At 49.3% G+C, this 13,786-nt stretch overlaps 1 protein-coding gene and 1 long non-coding RNA gene across 2 annotated transcripts; one reads left to right on the top strand and one right to left on the bottom strand.

Annotated features, from left to right (window-relative positions):
* Positions 1-2,788: 2,788 nt before the first annotated feature.
* Ccdc105 (coiled-coil domain containing 105) lies at positions 2,789-11,769 on the top strand. Its single transcript, XM_052746778.1, has 7 exons — positions 2,789-3,726; positions 5,117-5,221; positions 7,666-7,864; positions 8,181-8,347; positions 8,447-8,542; positions 8,640-8,753; positions 9,713-11,769. The coding sequence occupies exons 1-7, from the start codon at positions 3,157-3,159 to the stop codon at positions 9,959-9,961; spliced, it is 1,500 nt and encodes a 499-aa protein (XP_052602738.1). The 5' UTR covers positions 2,789-3,156; the 3' UTR covers positions 9,962-11,769.
* On the bottom strand, positions 3,969-9,791 carry LOC128115745 (uncharacterized). Its single transcript, XR_008220284.1, has 3 exons — positions 9,722-9,791; positions 4,573-4,636; positions 3,969-4,297 (listed from the first exon to the last, which is right to left on the bottom strand). It is a non-coding gene; the product is annotated as an uncharacterized LOC128115745 (long non-coding RNA).
* Positions 11,770-13,786: the final 2,017 nt, after the last annotated feature.

Here is a 13,786-nt window from a genome sequence, read left to right as displayed (position 1 = left end):
ACAAACTGTTCTCTGACCTCCACATTATAAGATTCTATTGTTGTTTAAAATTGTGTGTGAGCTCAGGTGGAAGGGCCTGTGCATGTGTGTGTGCAGGTCCCGTCAGAGGCCAGAAGAGAGTGTCAGAGTCCCTAGATCTGGAGTTGCAGAAGATTGTGAGCTACCAGACATAAGTGCTGGGGACCAAACTCAGTTCCTCTACAGAAGCCACACATGCTCTTGATCACTGGGTCATCTCTTCAGCCACTGATTAAAATAATCCACACAAGAGAAAATTGTCATGGTTCAGCTTCCTCCTCATGTCTAGACGTCACTATTTAGCAGTAAGAATCCTGGTCCTCTGGCTCTTACTTAAGCACATGCACATACAAGCAACACGAAATGGATGAGAGAGAGCATAACAATAATAATTTTAAAAGAAGACATTTTAAAAGAAGGCTGGAGAGATGGCTCAGAGGTGTAGAGCATTGACTGCTCTTCCAGAGGTCCTGAGTTCAATTCCCAACAACCACATGGTGGCTCACAACCATCTGTAATGAGATCTGATGTCCTCTTCTGGTGTACAGGCGTACATGCAGGCAGAACACTGTATACATAATAAATAAATAAATCTAATTTTAAAAAAAAAGTCAAAAATTTGAGAGGGCACATGAGAGGAGTTGGAATGGGGAGAGGGAGGGCTAGAAATTACATAAATACAGCACTCAAGTATGAAATTCTAAAAAACTAAAAAATTAAAAACAGGGGGAAAGTAAGACATGGACCAAGCAAAGGGCATCGGCTGAGTATGGAAAGTGTCCCAAGTGAGCAATCTCTCCTGAAACCTTCTCTGCAGTTACTGGTTTTGGAAGAGCTCACGAGTGTGTTCATTCAATGAATAAAAATTAAAATTAACTAGCTGGAAAGACAACTCAGTGGTAAGGTCTTCAACTGTTCTTGTTGAAGACCTGAGTTCAGTTCCCAGCACTCACCACCAATGGCTCACAACCTCCTGTGACTCCAGCTCCAGGAGACCCAGTGCCCTCTTCTGGCCTCCACGGGCACTGCACCCACAAGCTCAAATACACATAATTAAAAATGAATCTTTAAAAAAAAAAAAAAAAAGCCAGGCAGTGGTGGCACACGCCTTTAATCCCAACACTTGGGAGGTAGAGACAGGTTGATCTCTGTGAGTTCGAGGCCAGACAGATCTACAGAGCAAGTCCCAGGACAGCCAAGGCTGTTACACAGTGAAACCCTGTCTCGAAAAAACAAATAAATAAATAAAACTAGAGCTAGTCAGGATCACATAAGAGCTACACTAATCCCCTCCAAGAGCAATGCCCAATTTCACCAGAGTCTACTTCTAAAAGTGTCTACTTCTGCCACACTAAGGACTAAGCTTCTAATACACGGGACATACCACATCCAGCCTAGCAGAAATACTAAGAACTCAAAGAGATTTAAAACACTAAGGGAAAGAGACCCAGTCAAAGAACAAAGGCCCTGGGGCAGAAAGGACCAACACATCAGAGGAACACAATGACAATGGGGCAGGCTGACATTCCATGGTAGGGCTCAGGTTAGAGAGGGAAGACATGAATTGGTTCAGGGAAGTGGGCTTTAGGGTATTTATTTATGTATTTGCTTATTTATTTACATGTGGTTTTTCTTTAATGTGTTTGGGGGTTGTTTTTGTTTGTTTTTGTATTTGGGTGTTTGGTTTGGTTTGAGTCAATTTGGTGATGGTAGCAGCTTAGATTTTAGTTCTTTGTATTTTTGTTTGGTTATTTTTCGTCATTGTTTGCTTTGGTTGGTTGGCGTGGACATTTCCCTTTTGTGTGTGTGTGTGTGTGTGTGTGTGTGTGTGTGTGTGTGTGTGACTATCATCTAAATAAAACCACAGGCTGGGTTCTGAAGACCAAAATGGAGTCAGCCACAAAGTTAGCAAAGGAAAATTATATGAGAAGGAAAAAGTTCTAAACTCTGAAGTGAGAGAAGAATTTAGAATGTCCTAAGAGCTGGTGAATATTAAGTATTTAATCTTTTTGGTGGTATAATAAATAGAATTGTATTTTTTTAAGGTATGAGTGTGCAGGTGCACAAAAACCTCGGTGTCTGTCTTCAGGTGTCTGTCTTCAGATGTCTGTCTGTCTTCAGGTGTCTGTCTTCAGGTGTCTGTCTTCAGGTGTCTGTCTGTCTTCGGGTGTCTGTCTTCAGATGTCTGGTCTTCAGATGTCTGTCTTCAGATGTCTGTCTTCAGGTGTCTGTCTTCAGATGTCTGTCTGTCTTCAGGTGTCTCTTCCACCATTTCTTGAGTCAGGGCCTCTCACTAGCCAGGAGATGGCCAAGTGTAGGAGCCAGCCCAAGGAATCCTCATTTCAGCATCCCTAGAAATTACGATCTCACCACCAAGCCAGCCTGGCATGCTTTCATGTGGGTTCTGGGAATCAAACTCAGGGCCTGTGCTTGTAAGGCAAGCACTTTACCAACTGAGCCGTCTCCCCAGCCCCAAGAATTGTATTCCTAATTCAGTTTTTTGATTGTTCATTCCAAGAGTATAAAAGCATAATGGGTGATGGGGGGAACCCATGGCTCAGCTGAAGGCCCTTGATGCCAAACCAGGCAGTTTGATCCTGGAACCCACGTGATGAAAGGAGAGAACGGACTGCTTCATGTCTTCTCACCTACACACGCACCCTGTGGTGGTACACACACACACACACACACACACACACACACACACACACACACACACACACACACGCTACTTGTATATGGTATTCGAATGTGCTACATGACCGCTGATATTAGTCCTAGTTCTGCTCGTGGATCCCTTAGGATTTTCAAAATGAAAGACTGTGTCTGCTAGAAGGGATAGGTTGGCTGACATCTTTCCAAAATCAAGAGAAACAGCGAGAGGAACTCCATAAAAGTGGCTTCCTCAAAAATTCCCACAGAATTTCCAGGCAGGATCCCGCCTCTCCAGCTTACTGTCCCCCTCCCCCACCCCCTGGAACGCAATCTGCATGCTTGTCCTGGTCGCCATGGTGAGGGGAGCTCTGGACGCACTCATTCTAGCCGCCGGGAAATAGTAGTGTGTGGTTAGGGGTGGGTGGACCCCTGCCCATTCAGCGAGGGGATCCCGGGCCAAGTCCTGGTACCGAGTTAGGAACCATGCCTGTGGTGCTCCCCTCCACCGACCGCGGCCAGGACTCGCGCGTCGGGGCTCCAGAATGGCGCCAGGCGGCCCAGGCCACGTCTCGCAAGGCGCACCTTCTGACCGATCGCTGCGGGCAGGAGGCGGTGACCATGTGGCAGCCCAAAGACAGTGTACTGGACCCGAATGTGGCTCACCACCTGGGCCGAGCCGCCTACATGGAGCCCTGGCGCTTTCGCGTGGAGATGCTGAAAGGCGGCGGCACGCTGGAGAAGCCACCGCCCGGGGAAGGCGTCACTCTGTGGAAAGGGAAGATGAAGCCCCCGGCCTGGTACGCGCGCCTGCCGCTGCCGATGCACCGCGACGCGCGTGCCCAGCAGACCGCGGAGGTGGTGCACGCGCACGCGCGCGGAGCGCGCCTCACCGCCGCCCGCCTTGGCCGCGCGCAGCACCAGATCAATGGGCAGCTGCGGCTGCTGCTGCGCCAGCGCGAAGCCAGTGACCGCAGGCTCAGCGAGGTGCGCAAGGGCCTGCTCATCAACCAGCAGAGCGTCAAGTTGCGGGGCTACCGACCCAAGTCCGAGAAGGTGCGGCCCTCCCCGCCACCACACCGGAGGCAGAGGCTGATGCTTCCTTCCTCAGACAGATAAAAAACCTCCCACGCTCCATCTCCAGTGAGGATACCCTCAGGATAGGGTGGCTATGCCTCCGAGTTCCAAAGCCTGAGAGTTACCCCCAAAAGCGTTACCGAAATTGAAGTCACAGTCTGTGCCCCCAAGAAACCAAGTTTGGTCACCCGTCCTCTTTAAGCCAATTAGAACAGTCAAACTAATAGTAAAAAGCAGAAAGGGTATTTAATCAATGAGGCCGCATCGAGAAGAGGGACGAAGAAATCCATCCAGTGTCCCTCTTCTGTCCATCTTCGTGGTCCTCCGTGAGATTAAAGATGCTCACATCTAAGCAGTCCGAGTCCTAAGTAGTCCTGCCCATCGCTGACTTTTTGTCTCAGCTCTGTCTCTCCAGCAAGCTGGTCTGACGCAGCAGTCAGTACTGTGTGAAAACCCCTTCTGGGATGGAAGTTCCTCCTCCAGCTGGCAGAAGGCCTTTCCTTCTCCCAGCATGAGATGCCTGGGGTGAATTCCAGTTTCCTGGTGTTCACTGGTAATCAGATGGAAGGACATAAGTGTCTCTTTAGAATATCTCCGTTCCTGTCAGACTGCTTACAAACAAAATCCCCAGCCCCTTTCGACAATAGACAGACTGTCCCAAATCCTCCCTGAGTCACACTGCATGGAAATCTTCCTAACGAGCAAAATTCACAGCCCCAAGTCTGAACATTAACTCACCTCTACCCCTGCTCTAACAGTTTCCCGGGCCCACAGGGTCCCCCTTGGCCACAAGGCCTTGATGCCCCAACTTCCAGGGAGAAATACCTTCAGATCCAGCTAAGGAGGGCACTTGATGATGCCATGGGTCTCAAATCAGATGAACCACACCCTACACAAACAGAAAATAAAACCCAGCCCTGAGCTAGGTAGATAACTCATCGAGTAAGAACCCTTGCTATGTGAACTTGAGGATTAGAGTTTGAATCCTCAGCATCCACAGAAAAGCCAGGCGTGGATGAGAGTGCCTATACCCCTGGCACCGAGGGATGGAGACAGGTGGTATCCCAGGAGCCTAGCCCAAACTGTGAACTTTAAAAAGCCAGCAAACAGCTCCCTCAGCAAGTCATAGACACTTGATTTAAAAAAAAAAAAGCACCCCCAAATCTCTGCACAAGAGGGCCTCCAGCAGAGATCAATTCTCAGTGATAGCCTCAGCCCCACCCCCTACTCCCAACTCCCAACGGAGTGGGATTCCTCCAGGCCCAAGTTCCAAGCTCCGCAGTTCACAAGGATGTGACATCCTCTCCACCATGAAAGATAAAATCCCTCTCCAGCCTTCTCCTGAGAGTTTTCTCCCCTTGTCTTCTAGATTCCAGACAAGGCTGACAGCATGCTTGTCTGGGAGAAAGAGGAGCTGAAGTCCATGAAGAGAAAAATGGAGAAAGACATGGAAAAATCGGAGACCTTGCTCAAGGTCAGGGGGTACCTGGAGAGGGACGCCTGGATGTCTAATGCACAAACTGCTCTGACCTAAGGGGAGGTGAACACGGTCAAAGTACACTGTGTACAGTTATGACAATGTCACAGCGCAGCCCACAGTGTAAAATTAGCATATGCTAATAAAAAACTGTTTTGGTTTTTCAAGACAGGGTTTCTCTGTGTAGCGCTGGCTGTCCTGGAACTCACTCTGTAGATCAGGCTGGCCTTGAACTCAGAGATCTCTCGAATATTATTAAGGACCAGCCTTAATAATCTTCTTCCCAGGGGCCCAGAAGAGAAACTACAAATGGCGAGAATTGTTTTCAGGAGAAGAATCTAACTACGTCAAGCTCTTAGTCGGTCTACTTTATTCCTCTGGGATAAAATCCTGTCTACACAGCTACAGTTCTGTTCTGGTGCCTCGCTCCTTTCTTGCCTGATTTCTCTCTATATTTATCTACTGTCCCCTCTAGGTTCTATCTTAATTCTCTCATCTTAATTCTGCCTCATCTAGGTCCTTCTCATCTAGTTCTTGCCCATCTAGTACTTCCCCATCTGACTCTTCCTCATCTTCCATCTCATCCTCCTAGTTCTCCATCTAGTTCTCCAGTCAAAATCCTCAAAAATCCTGTCAATCTTCCTCAGGTCTCTGTGGTTTATGGTGATATACCCATACAACAGCAGTGCTCTCGCTAAAGCAAGGTCACCAGGCTTGAATTCTTCCAGGGCCATGAAGGCAGGCAAGAGTTTTCCTCAGGCAGTGACTGTCAGGCTTTCTTTTACAACCCAAAAGGGGAGTGGTAAAGGAGGAGATCAACTGAGAGATAAAATCGCTTAAGAGATCAGAGAAAGGAGACGGGCGGTGGTGGCGCAGGCCTTTAATCCCAGTACTCGGGAGGCAGAGCCAGGCGGATCTCTGTGAGTTCGAGGCCAGCCTGGGCTACCAAGTGAGTTCCAGGAAAGGCGCAAAGCTACACAGAGAAACCCTGTCTCGAAAAACCAAAAAAAAAAAAAAAAAAAAAAAAAAAAGAGATCAGAGAAAGGGAATTTATATGCTCATTCTACATTCCTAGAACTGGTTAGATGTTAGGAGTCTATAATGTTAGTAAGGCTGTATAAGAAAGGAGGGTCTCAGCTAAAATTGCACAAGAAATAAAGCTATCCGCCTGACCTAGGAGACGCAGGGGTTGTTCCCATAAGGATGTTACCTTAGTTCAGGAGATCATTTGGCCTTGGATGCTTGATAGGCATGTACCACTACTGACTGGCAATAAAAAACATTTTTAAAAAACCACAGCAAACAAATAAATAGCCCTCTTCTCTTGATACCCAGCTGCTAGTCAGTCCTGTCTACAGATTGGGAATGATACCTGACCAATTTGCCCCTGTTAGCTGAGCACCAAACCCACACTGAGCACACTCTCTGGCACACAGTAGGGACTTGATAAATATTTGGATTCCTGTAGGGAAGACTTTTTTTTAAGTACTAGGATTGAACACACTGAATTATACCACAGCATCATTTTTTGATTGTTTTAAATGATGTGTATATTGGAAAGGGAAGCTGCACATTTTATTCAGGTGCCCCTAGGAAGCCAGTGATATCAATTCTTCATGGAGCTGGAACGATACAGTTGTGAGCTGCCCAGTGTGGATTCTCTCCTTCTACCATATAAGTCCTAGGTTTCAAACTCAGGTCATCAGGATTAGCTGCAGGCAGCTGTATCTGCTAAGCCATCTTAAGTAGTTTTTTTCTCAGTATCAGATGACAAATGCCTTCAGCCCTGTGTTCTGTATACTCCATCATAACTACTCAAGGAGGCCAGAGCCCCATAAAGTCACCAGAACCAGTGTGCCCAGGAAAAGGCCTATAACTGTGTCCTGATTAACATAAATAAATAGGGGGCTGTAGACATGGCTCAGAGGTTAAGAGCACTGGCTGCTCTTCCAGAGGTCCTGAGTTCAATTCCCAGCAACCACAGGGTAGCTCACAACATCTTATAATGGGATCTGATTCCCTATTCTTGCATTCAGGTGTACAGGCAGATCGAGCACTCATATCCATAAATAAATAAGTCCTTTTTTAAGGTTTAAATAAATAAAAATCAAAGCAGGCCACCAGTCCACAGGCTGTAGTTTGCTAACCACCACCACCACCACCACCACCACCCAAAAAGTAATAAAGCCAAACTATCAGCTTGGTTCAGGAGATGAAGAGAAGAGGCACCAGGAAAATGCACGGGTTACTGAAAGGCTCTGCAGCATCTAGGTGAAAGGTGTGTTTACAAGGATATATACATATGCAAAAAGACTTCTGTTTTGATGACGTTGGGCTTCACAAGAACAGTGAGCTGGGCGAGCTTAGAGGCCCAAGTGCTTTGTGATGGGCTCGGCCCCTCCCCTGACCTCCAAGCTTAGTTTTTGCCTTCTTTCTCTCAGGCTCTGGCCTCCTGTCGGGACACGCTGGACTTCTACTGTCAGGAAAGGCTTCAAGCTGTGGAACTCGTGAACCAGCCTCTGGACAAGGTTCTGGAGCAGGCTGGCCGCCACTCGTGGGTGGACATCACTCGACCCCCAACTCCACGAACTCAAGGCCAGAAAACACCTCCTCCTGACCCCGTGGGCACCTACACCCCAGGTAGGCACCACAGAAGGGTGTCTGCTAAACCTACAGCTCCCTTAACTAACTGTTCCTTAAGTACACAGCCTTGCTTGGCCTCTTTCCCTGGACACTTCCGACAACACTCATACATTCACAGAGTCTACTTCAAAAGAAGTCAACCCTAACGCACGATTTAAATTATCCTCACTTACTAGCCCTTATCTGGGCTTTCCAGTCCTTCATCCATGGCGCTTCACCCCTGGCCCACCACCATCATAGAGAGGGTAGCAGGGGAGAAGGGGAGGAGAGCCAGAGATGCCTGTGGCCCCATGTACATCCTGTGCTTTCACAGCCTGCGCTAAGGCCTTGTTTGAAGCCAAGCGCTTGTTGATGGAGTCCAAAGACACCTTAGCGGAGATGGCAAAGAACGAGGTGGACATTCAGAATCAACAACAGAACATCAGCGACCGCGTATGCGCTTCACTGGCACAGAAGATGCGCGAGACCCTGGAGTTGAAGGTGCCCACGCGGCCTGGGGAGGCTCCAAGAGGGTGGCTGCTGCTGGAGTGGGTGGGGACAGACACCCAGTAAGAGACCCCTGTGCGCCCCCATCTGCAGGAAAGAATGACTATGACTTTAGGGCTAATGAGGGGAACTATCCACCGGTGCATGAAATTCAATCAAGAGATGTATGTCACGAGGGGCCTTATCAAGGTAAGGTTTGAGGGAGAATAATCTGTGAGAAGGGGGCGGGGGAGGGCAGGTATCGGGTAGGCTCGGCCTCACTGCTCCCCACAACGAACTCTGCCAGGGTCCTCTGCTGAAAAGGAACCTGGAGGCTCGAGAGAAACTGAACAGACCCTTGGTTCGCATGTATCAGAGACACGTGGGCACTCAGCTCCCCGAGGCTACGCGCCTTGCCCAGGTATGGCCCCTCCGTGTGCCCCTCCAAGTGCCCCTCCATGGCCTGGTAAGCTGCCTCCCCCAAGCTTCCTGACCAAGGAAGAACTGCCCGCTGCAGGTCCGCCTCTGACAGCTAGCTTTTCAAGCCGGCCGGGTGGCCCTCCCACAGCCCAGCTCTTAGCATACACAGCTCAGATGTGTTCCACCATTCCTGGAGCGCCCCGCTACAAGAGCTTCTCCTCCCTCAGCCATCTCGGCCATTTGTGTTTGTGCTTTGTTTTTTTTTAATGTTTTTCACGCAAACCTGGGCCAGCTTTTTTCCTGGGACCCCTGTAACTCATCTATGCTTTTCCGAAAGTGGGGTCCTTCCAGGTGGACGCCTGGCCCAAGTGTTAACACCTGCCTCCTGCATAGAATTCTGACCCGCTTCACATCTACTCTATGCTCTTGACTGCCCGATGTAGCACCAGCTGAAGGCTCTGGGTTTGGCTCGACAGTCTTCCAGCACTGCCCGCTCCCTTCCCAGTACAGCTCCTCCCTCCCCAACACCAACCAACTTTTCCCCAGCAAGGATCTTACTACATCTCAGTATGACCCCGCTCCGCCCTAACACATCGCTTCCCTTACCAATACGGCCCCTCCTCCTCCCCAGTACCACTCCGCCCCACCTCAGAACAGCCCCACCGCTCCCAGCACTGCCTCGATCCTCCCCAGAAAGACGTCGCTAGCTCCATTACTTCCTAAAAGCCCCAACCCTGCCCAGAACGCCCACGCCCCTGCCCCAGCGCGGCCACGTCCCTTCTCCACAAGGCCTGAGCCCCCACAGCACAGACCTGCTGTCCTGTCCCTTTTAAAGCACCGGCCCTCCCCTGCGAAGCCCCCAGCTCCTTTGCCAGGACCCGCCCCTCCCAGCGCAGCCTGGCCTCCTCCTCGCCGAGGCCCCGCCCTTCCCCAGCGAGATCGCTGCCCCTCCCTCTCCAGGGTACTGACAAGCTGACGCGCCACAACTTGCACATGGAAAAGAATTTAGCGGAGCTCCGTACAACACACGACAACCTCGCCTGGAGCCTCAACTGCAAAAAGATAGGACATGATGTTGACTACGATGTGGTGCGCCTGCGCCTACGCCAGCGCCACCCACATGTGTGCTATGAGCAGGCACAGCGCCTGGTCAACGACTGGGACCCTCGCACACCACCGCGCAGCCAAACCAGTACCGCCCCCAAGTGACCTTGGGCTCAGGCGACTGGAGAGATAGATGTTCCCAAATGGATGGCCCTCCCTCCCTCTGACTCATCTTCCCTCCAAACGCCCTCTAGCAGAACTATAATTAAATATATTGTCACTTATTAGGCACCTACTGTATGTCAGTCGTGCCATAAAAACCTATGTACTTGTTGTCAAATTGTTAGGGTTCAAATCCCAGGTCCCTGGTTTCAAGCTGTTTGGCTTTGGGCCACATACACTGCCTTTCTTTGACCTCAGTCTCTCCAGCCTGTGAAATGAATATTACAGCACCTATTTTGGATGGTTGTGGGAAGAACAGAAGAATATATCGGTAGAAGGTCAGTAGCATAGCTGCTGCCTATCATAACGTGAGCAGTAACATAAGCTGTTATTACTTAATAACAGCTCCACCTTATCGTTGAGGAAACGGAGGTGTAGAGAAGTTAAGCCGATTGCCCAAGGTCACACAGGATCTTCATCCATCGCTACAGAGTCTGCCCTCTTAGCAGAATGCCTCTGATCTCTGCTTCTCTCCTCATCCCACAAAAAGTCCCAGGCCCTGAACCAGGCCGGTGGCAGCACTGGGCACAGCTGATACGGTGGTCACTGCCCTGGGGAAGCTCACAAACCCACTCCCTGCTGCCGGCAGTGTTCTTTTGGGAGAGGCCCTTGAGTGTTCACATCCTCCTGTGTGCTCCGGTACCCTTGAACACCAGCAGAGAACTCTACTGTCTGTTCTTCCTGGGTCCCAGGGCCTGGGATATACAGACAAGGGTGATTGTTGCAGTCACACTGGGAAATCTGAATTCACGGATTCAACCAGTGTCAACTTGAGAAGAGTCTCAGGACTCCTAGGGCTCAGACTTCTGCGTTAGCACCTGTCAGGCTCTCTCCTCTTCCCCCCACCAATCAGGAAGGAGCACACTCACTGAAAGGGAATTATGAGGAGTGTTTGTTTGTTTGCTTTTTGCTTTTTCAATTATGTGTACTTGTATTGGGAGGTCTGTGTGCATGTAAGTGCAGTGGACCACAGAAGCCAGAGGAGGGCGTCAGATCCCTAGAGCTGGAGTTGTAGAGTGTTGTAAGCCACACTTTGTTGATGCTAAGAGCTGAGAGCTGAATCCCCATCCTCTGTAAGTACAGTACACACACTCTTAACCATTGAGCCATCTTTCAAGCCCCAACTCAAGGGAACTTAGTAAAAAGACATGATGGTTGAACTTCACCAATCAGATTCCATACTTGTGCATTCCCCTCCTCATTAAGAAAAATCTTGGAGCCACCAATCAATGCTTGTGATGCTTTTGCGGTCATCTGTAGACCGTCACAGAGCAGTGGAAGTCTCCAGCCATTCTGACTCACCACAGGCTCCCCTAGCAGGGACAAAGCAGGAGAGGCCCCACCCCCTTGCTTCAGCCCCCTAACTAGGAACAAGTGTCCTCCTGGCAGGCTACTTCTCACCCTCTGTCTGCACTTCTCATGCTTCCCGTTCGTGGTTTCACTGTGTCAGATGCCCTCCAGAGGTAGTGCACAAACTGTCTTAAGATCCCTAAGTGCAGGGCTGGAGAGAGAGCTCGGCAGTTAGAGCACTGGCTGCTCTTCCAGAGGTCCTGAGTTCAATTCCCGGCAACCACATGGTGGCTCACAAACACCTGTAATAGTACCTGATGCCCTCTTCTGGCATGCACATGGTGGCTTACAATCATCTATAATAGGACCTGATGCCCCCTTCTGGCAGGCAAGTATACATGCAGGTATACATGCAGAGCATTCAAACATAAATTTAAAAAAAAAAAAAAAAAAAACCCTAAGTGCAAAAAGGTCATGATGTTTCTTGGCGAAAAACCACGCCGCAAGGTGTGTTGGCACAGATCTGTCATCCAAGCATCTGGGTGGAGGCAGGAGGATCAAGAGTTCAGGTTCATCCTCAGGTACACAGTAAGCTCAAGGCCAGCCTGAGCCACGAGAGACCTTTCCAAAAAAAAAAAAGAGACTGGGCTAAACAAAAACCAAACATACCACTCCCTCTAAACTCCAGAGACCGTTGCAGAAGAGGTAGGAGGACAGTGAGAGCTCGAAGAAGGTGAATGGCTAAAGAATACCGTCTTCTAGACAGGACAGATGCGATCATGAACCCATACAGGCTGGGGCAGCCTGCAGCCGGGCCTAGCAAAGACTGAGCCCATCATCAGTTAGGTATGGATGGAGGAGGGATTCGTGGGGCTCTACTCTTTCCTGGTGGCTACTGATAGATTCATGGAGGAAAGTCAATGTCTTAAATTGAGTACCCACTGATAAACCCACCAGGCTCCAATGGGTCGTTCTAATCCAATGGTCACACAGACCTGGTTAAACTCAGTGGGTAACAAAACAAAAAGACATCAATCTGTGAAGGGAACTGATAGGGATGAGAGGGAGATAAAGGGGTGGGAGGGATCAGAATGTGTCATATATATGTATGAGAGTGTCAAAGGACAAACTTAATCACAGGGGAGGCTGGGGAGATATCTCAGTCAGAAAAGTGAGGACCCGAATTCAGATCCCCAACACCCAAATCAAAGCTGGGCCTGGCAGTTCTAATCTGTAACCTCAGAGCTGAGGGGCCTGAGACAGACCCATTCCTGGGGCTTGCTGGCCAGCCTGTCTAATCAATTGGTAAGCTCCATGCTCAGCAAGAGACTCTGTCTCAAAACCTAAGGTGGAGAGTGACAGAAGAAGCCACCTGATGTTAACCTCTGGCCTCCACATACACACATGTGCACATGAGCCATATGCACACATGCACACACATACATTCATAAACACTATACCACACAAACACACACAAAAAAAATAAATAAAAGACTGACTCGTCATATAAGCTTTATTTAGGCTCAGATTACAATGCTGTTTACTGTAAACGCATCAACAATATATCCTAAATAAAGTACCTTTAAACAGAAGCCGAAAACAAGGTTGGGTGTGGATTATTTGATTAGAATGTGGTCAGAGGTTCACAGTAAACTCACCTTTCACTTCCCAAAAGAGCCATGGTCCAGCAATTACTGATTTGGTGCTCACAGGGACTTTCTAAAGCATAGCTAGAGTGACACTGTTTTTACAAAGATGTGAGTTGTGTGCCAAGAAAACATCCGGTGACAGAGTGGCACTAACCTGCTATTAACTGCTGGGGTTTTTCCACAGGTGGGTTTCAAGGGCCCGAAGCTGTTAGGAAACTGCAGGGTGGACCCCACTGGCTGCTGCTCCCTATAGATAGAGCCACTTGGTTTGTTTTGTTTTTTTTTAAGGTACAGCACTTCCTTCCCTGCACGCAGGTCTGCTTGTTGATGCTCAGAAGCCATCCTCAGGGATGCAAATGTTCTTTTTGCAAGTGATGCCTTGCCTCACGGGTTGTAGGCTACTGCCCTCATCCTTGCTGACACAGCCCCATTTGTCACCTATCCTTACACAATCTTCCCACGCAGCATTTGCGCAATCCCACCGCGACTGGGACACCGGAGGTGTCAGCTGATTCCCAGGGGTGAGTTCCGGGGACTCGGCAAGACACTTCCTCTGGGAGGCCATAAGGTGGCGTCAAATCCACACTTTCGAGAAGAGGGAATAAGCTGGAGGCTGTGATAAGGCTCAGATACGTCACTCAGCAAATGCAGGGCTCAGTTTGACTTGTCAATACCGGCCACAAAAACACAGGAACAAGAGCAAGAGTTGGCCGGCAGGGTTGTGTCACTGAAAGCGCTTCCACATAGCAAAGGGAGCCATCGACGACACAGAGATGCCTCTAGCATAAGAGAGAGTATTTATTCCATCTGATTGAGGAATAGGCAATGT

Source organism: Peromyscus californicus, unplaced genomic scaffold (assembly GCF_007827085.1).
Source record: "Peromyscus californicus insignis strain IS unplaced genomic scaffold, ASM782708v3 Scaffold_1__1_contigs__length_55948999, whole genome shotgun sequence".
Classification (NCBI taxonomy): Eukaryota; Metazoa; Chordata; class Mammalia; order Rodentia; family Cricetidae; genus Peromyscus; species Peromyscus californicus.
This window is presented reverse-complemented; position numbering and strand designations above follow the sequence as displayed.

Coding starts and splice junctions, on each gene's coding strand:
- Ccdc105 (XM_052746778.1), top strand. CDS start 3,157: ATGCCTGTGGTGCTCCCCTCCACCGACCGCGGCCAGGACTCGCGCGTC. Junction 3,727..5,116: donor ACCGACCCAAGTCCGAGAAG/GTGCGGCCCTCC, acceptor CTTGTCTTCTAG/ATTCCAGACAAGGCTGACAG. Junction 8,754..9,712: donor AGGCTACGCGCCTTGCCCAG/GTATGGCCCCTC, acceptor CTCCCTCTCCAG/GGTACTGACAAGCTGACGCG.